A 6,350-nucleotide genomic window follows, 5' to 3' on the forward strand; every position below is an offset into this window, starting at 1 on the left:
TTTATCTACAGGGCCTGGGGAGGTTAGGACACTTGCCCGAGTCACAGCTGGGATGGCCGTCCTTAAATCTGAGGGGCAGCCCCTGGTCTCAAGTCAGCCTGCAGATTTCCTCAGTCCTCAGACCCCCTCAGTCTAGGGGGGGAGGGCATTTTCTCCCCAACTTCTAAGGAGGGGAAAGGGTGGCACTGAGGAGGGCTGGAGGGCAGGGTGGGCTCTAGCCCTAACCCTTCTTTTTCTCTGGTTCAAGCTGGGAGCACAAGAGCCCGGAGCTCCTGGGATGATGATGGGAGGGAGGGAGCCTGGGCTGCTGCACAGAATCCGAGGCTGTTCTGGGAATGACAGACACCGAGCCAAGGGATTTCCTCCCGGTCAGTTTCAGTTTTGGTTTCCCAACCTGCGCGGGCTCCTTCTGCCCAGTCACCAGTGACGTTTGTTGTCTCCCGCCCGCTATTGGCTGGCAGGGCCTCCGGGAAGCCAATCAGAAGTGAGGGATTCGTCCCTTTAGAAACCCAGCACCCACAGGCCTCGGTGAGGTTGGGCTCCTGTGCCCGCCGGCCATGGAGCGCTCCCTGGGCGCTCTCCTTCTGTTGGGGACCCTGGTCCTGCCGGAGACCTGGGCGGGTAAGGAGGGACTGGAAACGGCACCCAGGGGTAGCCCTAGGGCCGGGATGGGGTTCCTTCCACGGAGCTCCTCGGACCCCAGCCCAGACAGCATTTCCTCGGACCCGGCTCCTTCATGTCAGTGCGGTCCGGCGGGGTGAGAGGGAGAAGCCGGAATCAGCCTGGACCGGGAGCCCGCCGCCCCCGAGCGGGGCTTTGGGGGGGGGTTGTCTTCGTGTGGGTCCCTTAGTTGGAGGGGTGAGTGATTCGGTAGGGGTGGGAGGTCATGGGGAGGGAGAATGGGGGCCACAGTCCTGGAGGCGTTAAGAAGGGGTAGAGCTATCCGGGGTCCCCCCGAACCTCCCCGGGGCTCTCCCAAGGGCTTGGACAGAACCCGGGGCAGCTTTGTTAAAGAGCTTCCCGGAGGATGGGGGGAGGGGCAGGTGAGGACACGAGGTGGGGGGCCGGGGGTGAGCAGTGTGAGAGACCCCGGACCAGACCGGAGGTGGGGGCGGGGAGAGGGAGGCAGCGTCCAGGGGCAGGGCCGCGGTGTGCCAGCCTGGGGCGGAGGGGAGGGTAAGGGGCGGGGATGCCAGGGGTGGGGGTCGGGGTGGGGTGTCTCGGGATAGTGGGCTTGGTGAAGGGTCAAGGGTCGCTCCCGGGCGTGGTCGAGGGTCACCCCCGCCCTGACCCCGGCCGTCCCCCCGTCCCAGGCTCCCACTCCCTGAGGTATTTCGCCTCAGCCGTGACCCGGCCCGGTGGGGAGCCGCGGATCCTCGTCGTGGGTTACGTGGACGATCAGCTGTTCTCGAGCTTCGACTCCAACTCCCCGAGTCAGAGGATGGAGCCGCGGGCGGCGTGGATGGAGGGGATGGGGCAGGAGGACCCGGGGTACTGGGAGCGGGAGACGCGGAACGTGAGGGCGATAGCACAGAGTTACCGAGAGAGCATGGAGAACGTTCCCGGCTACTTCAACCAGAGCGCCAGCGGTGCGTGACGGGGGCGGGGCGGGGGCGGGGCCCCCCGGGGGTGTGGGGGGCGGGGCCGCCCAGGGCCCCCCGGGGTGTGGGGGGCGGGGCCGCCCGGGGCCCCTCTGGGGAGGGGACAGGAGCCCCGGGGGTGTGGGGGGCGGGGCCCCCCGGGGGTGTGGGGGGCGGGGCCGCCCGGGGCCCCCCGGGGGTGTGGGGGGCGGGGCCGCCCGGGGGTGTGGGGGGCGGGGCCCCCTGGGGGTGTGGGGGCGGGGCCGCCCGGGGGTGTGGGGGCGGGGCCGCCCAGGGCCCCCCCGGGGGTCTGGGGGGCGGGGCCGCCCGGGGGTGTGGGGGCGGGGCCGCCCGGGGGTGTGGGGGGCGGGGCCGCCCGGGGGTGTGGGGGCGGGGCCGCCCGGGGGTGTGGGGGGCGGGGCCGCCCGGGGCCCCCCTGGGGAGGGGACAGGAGCCGGGGGTGTCAGCCAGGGTCCGGCCTCACTGACCCGAGCCGGGCCGGGCAGACGTCCACACCTTCCAGCGCATGACGGGCTGCGAGGTGTCCCCCGACCTCACCTTCCAGCGCGGGTTTCGCCAATACGCCTACGACGGGCAGGACTACATCGCCCTGGACACCGAGACCTACACGTGGACGGCGGTCGTGCCCCAGGCTGTGAGCACCAAGCTCAAGTGGGAGGTGGAGAGGCCTGCAGAGAGACGGAAAGCCTACCTGGAGGAGGAGTGCGTGCTGTGGGTGAAGAAGTTCCTGGAGATGGGGAAGGAGGCGCTGATGAGGACAGGTAAGGGGGGGCCCTCCCCAGTGTGCCGGGCTGCCAAGCCTAGAGGCCTGTATTGGGCTACCCGAGTCTTTCCTACCTCACCTCCGAGGTCTTTGGCTGGCCACGCCGGATGCACGTATGAGAGAAAGGACGTTCCAGAGTCGAACAGGGGTTGAGCTTTATTCCAGGGTCCGGGTTACAAGTGCAGGGGGGTCTTCCTTAGGAGGAAGAGGGGGAGATTTCCTAAGGAGGCTAAGCTTAAGGGATTGGAAGTAGAAGTACAAGCGGGGAGAGAGGGGGAGGGGAGAGAGGAAAGAAAAGAAGCGGAGCCCTACTTTCCTCTTTGGCTCCACACGTGCTAAGAGCGCTTTCTGGCTTCCTCAATCCTACTTAATCTTCAGCCACACAGTTTGCATCTCAATACCATGCTGTTAGGTAACTAGGCGTGCTCCAATCCGGGACGACCTCGAGGGCAGGGAGACTCCACCCATCAGGTATCTCCGGGGGAGAGGCGGAAATACCCGAGCTAGCCGAGCTAGCTCGGTCTGACCTTCTCGAACCCCCGCTGTTCATGGAGGGCCTCGCAAGACTCTAAGATTTAGAAGTCCCACTTTTACCCGCCCGAGACTGTCCACACGGAATTGAGCTTCCAGTCCCAACACCGGGCATTCAAGGCTCCCTGGGCGGCCCTGCCTCACCTCCCCTCAGCCCCGGGACCCCTTGTACCCCAGGGCGTATTGTAGGGTGTTCCCCTCCCCCCACCTGTCCTTGTGCCCCTGGAGGGGAGGGGGAAGGGGAGCCTGGAAATGCCCCTGCCTTTTGGCTGCAGACCCACCCAAGTGTGCGCGGCATTCAAGGCCATAACCCATCCTTCTCAGCTCTTCTCAGCCCCAGCCCTGTGTCCCCAAACCCCAAGAACACCTTGTACCCCATGATTCAGATTGTGGGGTGTTCCTCCTGTTCATGTGCCCTTGGAGGGGAGGGGGGAAGGGGAGCCTGGTAATGCCTCTGACCTTTGCCTCCAGACCCACCCTCTACCAGAGTGACCCGCCACACTGCCCCCCATGGGGAGGTGACCCTGAGGTGCCGGGCCCAGGACTTTTACCCTAAGGAGATCTCCCTGACTTGGCTGAGGGATGGGGAGGAACAGCCCCAGGACACGGAGTTCATTGAGACCAGGCCTGCAGGAGATGGCACCTTCCAGAAGTGGGCAGCTGTGGAGGTGACCTCTGGCCAGGAAGGGAGATACACCTGCCGAGTTCAGCACGAGGGGCTGCCTGAGCCCCTCACCCTGCAGTGGGGTAAGGACAGTGAGGAGGGGCTGGGAAAGGGCACCCCCACCCCACAGGACCAGAGGGAGGGGGAGTTACTGGGGGAGATGGGGGAAGGGTTAGTGACTCAGGCCAGACAGGGATCAGGGCCTCTCAATTCCCTTTTCCATTTCAGAGCCACAGTCTTCACTCACCTGGCTCATTGTGGGGGCCATCGCTGCTGGCCTCCTCCTCACTGCAGTCATTGTTGGAGTTGGGATATGGAGAAGGAAGCATTCAGGTAGGCAGGACTGGGAGGGGTCTTTAGGGATTAGGCACGTGGAGATCCGGGCTCCACCTGAACCAGCAGCTTGTCTCTCTGTCCCCAAGTCCTCTCTTTCCCATCTAAGGGACAGTTAGAGGGGCCCTAAGAATGTGGATAAACAAATCCCTAACTAGAAGCCTTTTCCCTGGAGGATGCCTGGCAGGGGTGTCAAAGGCTGGCTGAGTGGGGAATCTACTTCAGACACAGCTCAGACATGAACATGGGGATCTCTGCCTGAGGACCTGGGTGTCTCCCCACCTGGGGGCTGTAGACCAACCCTGGGAACCCCCTAGGGGCAGGCCTGGAGAGGGGGACAGGCCTATTTGGGGGCCTTTTCTCTCTTCCTCTTGGATCTAGAGGCTGGAGTGCTATGGGGCATGGGGGTGCAGCCTTGGTTATTTGTTGTGTCTCCAAGACAAATCTTGGAATTTCTGAGACCCTAGGGTGGTCTCTTCTCCCAGATTCCTCACTAGAAATTTGTTTTCTTTTCCAGGTGGAAAAGGAAGTGATTATGTTCCAGCTGCAGGTAAGTGAAGGGCAGACATGGAGGGTAAAAAGAAGAGGCCTGTCCATGGTGCTCTGGGACCTGAGCAATGAGAAGGCAGAGGAGAGGGTTAGCCCAGTAGCCTTCCCTTGGTGTCCCCTTCCCTTCCCATGCCCTGGTTCTGGGATGTATGTCCCTGACTGGGTTGTTTCCCTACTTTGTCTCCAGGCAATGACAGTGCACAGGGGTCAGATGTCTCTCTCACAGCCAAAGGTGAGACTCTGGGGGCCTGGAAGGAGGGAGGGGCCAAGCAAAGAGGAGGAGGGTCTATGGGAGGTTGGGCTGAGGATGGGATGGGTGGTGAGGCTGGCCCTTCAGAATGATGACAGGCTGGAGGCCAGAGGGCACTTGGAGGATCCCCCTGAATCTGTCTTTCCTTCTTCAGCTTGAAAGAATTGCCTGGCATGGACCTGAGACAGAAAACCAGTCTGCAGTCCCCCTACTGTTCCTGTTGACCCCTGGCCTCTCTCCCCTGCATTGGCGCCTGCGATCCTTCCTGGACTCTACTAGCCCAAGCCCAGGGCAGCCTCCTCAGGGCCCTCATCCTGCTCTCTAAGGCCTCTCTCCCTCCTCCCTCCTGTGTCTCTGCTTTGGGAATGAGCCTCCTTCACATCTGATGCTGCCCTGGCCTCCAGGGTCTCTGTCTGATGGCCAGAACAACCTGATGAACCACTGCTCTGGAGTCTTTGGCTTTTCTCCACAATATGAGCTGAGCTTCTCATTGGGTCATGGATTGTGGGGGACAGGATGAACACGTGTAGATGTTCTGGCCATGTGAAGGGGGAAATAAATGAAAGTTTGGAGATGCCTGAGAAGACTTTTATTTGCTCTGCTGAGTCTGAGTGCAGTTGGGGGCTGGGCCCAGAGGGGAAGGAGCCTGGGAGAGGGACAGTACATGGTGAGAAGGCAGACCTTTGTCTTTGATTTGTATTGCTTGGGGGTATGTGTGGATCTGGTCTATTGGGACTTGTTTCGAGGCTTCAGACAGAGCCAGGCTGCGCACTCCTCTTGGCTCCAGAGCCATGCCCAGACAGGGTGCTGGGTTACTAACCCATGGGCCGCCCGCCCATAGGCTGCCCCTCAGCACTGACCTTCACAGAGGTCCAGATCTCTGTTTTGTCATTTTCGTCAGAGATATAAAAGCAGTATTTTCGTTCTGGGGACAGGAAGTCCTGTGAGAAAAGAGGAAACATCTTCCATGGGGGCTCACTTTCCTCATTTGCAGCAGAAAATGGGTCTAAATTTCAAGGTGACTCAGTGGAGCCTCTGACTTACAGGCAGGAAGGCCTGAGTTCAAATCCCATCTCAGACACTTAATAGTTTGGTGACCCTGAGCAGGTCACTTAACCTCCCACCTCAGGAATAGGGGTGTGGGGGGGTCATGATAGCCTCTCCTCCCAGGGTGGGGGTGAAGGTCAACTGAGATAATATATACAAAGGGTTTAGCAAGGCTTATGATAGAAATGAGCGCGGTCATTATTATTGCTTTCAAACGCTGATTCCTGATTCTGCCAATTCCAGACATTCAGTCACAATTCTCTGAAATGATGACTGTCATCCTTCAGAGCCCTAAGAATTCCTCCCAGTGTGAAGTCAGTCATTTATCTCCTAAGCAGAGACCCTTCTGCCACCTGGTGGATATGCATGGTACTACAGGATTTAGAATTAGAGTACCCTCCCTTTAGAAATGATGAGTGTGAAAGGGGATGTGTGCCATCCTCTGACAAACCAGCCCCTGAAGCCTCCAGACTTCATGGTGAGCTTGGGGACTTCCCAGGCTCATGAATGTGAGTCTGAAGGGGCCTCGAGGCCCTCGGGTCCAGCTGCTTAGGACAGCACCTAGCCCATAGGAGACTCAATCAGTGCTGTTGGCCTGCTGGTTTCCAATCC

The 6,350-nt window shown here is 60.9% G+C and overlaps 1 protein-coding gene across 1 annotated transcript; it reads left to right on the forward strand.

Annotated features, from left to right (window-relative positions):
- The first annotated feature begins 485 nt into the window (after window positions 1-485).
- Window positions 486-5,265, forward strand: LOC140502126 (patr class I histocompatibility antigen, A-108 alpha chain-like). The gene is made up of 8 exons (XM_072606476.1): window positions 486-621; window positions 1,314-1,589; window positions 2,087-2,362; window positions 3,367-3,642; window positions 3,788-3,892; window positions 4,410-4,442; window positions 4,629-4,673; window positions 4,846-5,265. Exons 1-8 carry the CDS (start codon window positions 558-560, stop codon window positions 4,848-4,850), a joined length of 1,080 nt encoding a protein of 359 aa, XP_072462577.1. The 5' UTR covers window positions 486-557; the 3' UTR covers window positions 4,851-5,265.
- Window positions 5,266-6,350: the final 1,085 nt, after the last annotated feature.

This window comes from Notamacropus eugenii, chromosome 4, assembly GCF_028372415.1.
Source record: "Notamacropus eugenii isolate mMacEug1 chromosome 4, mMacEug1.pri_v2, whole genome shotgun sequence".
NCBI classification, from domain to species: Eukaryota; Metazoa; Chordata; class Mammalia; order Diprotodontia; family Macropodidae; genus Notamacropus; species Notamacropus eugenii.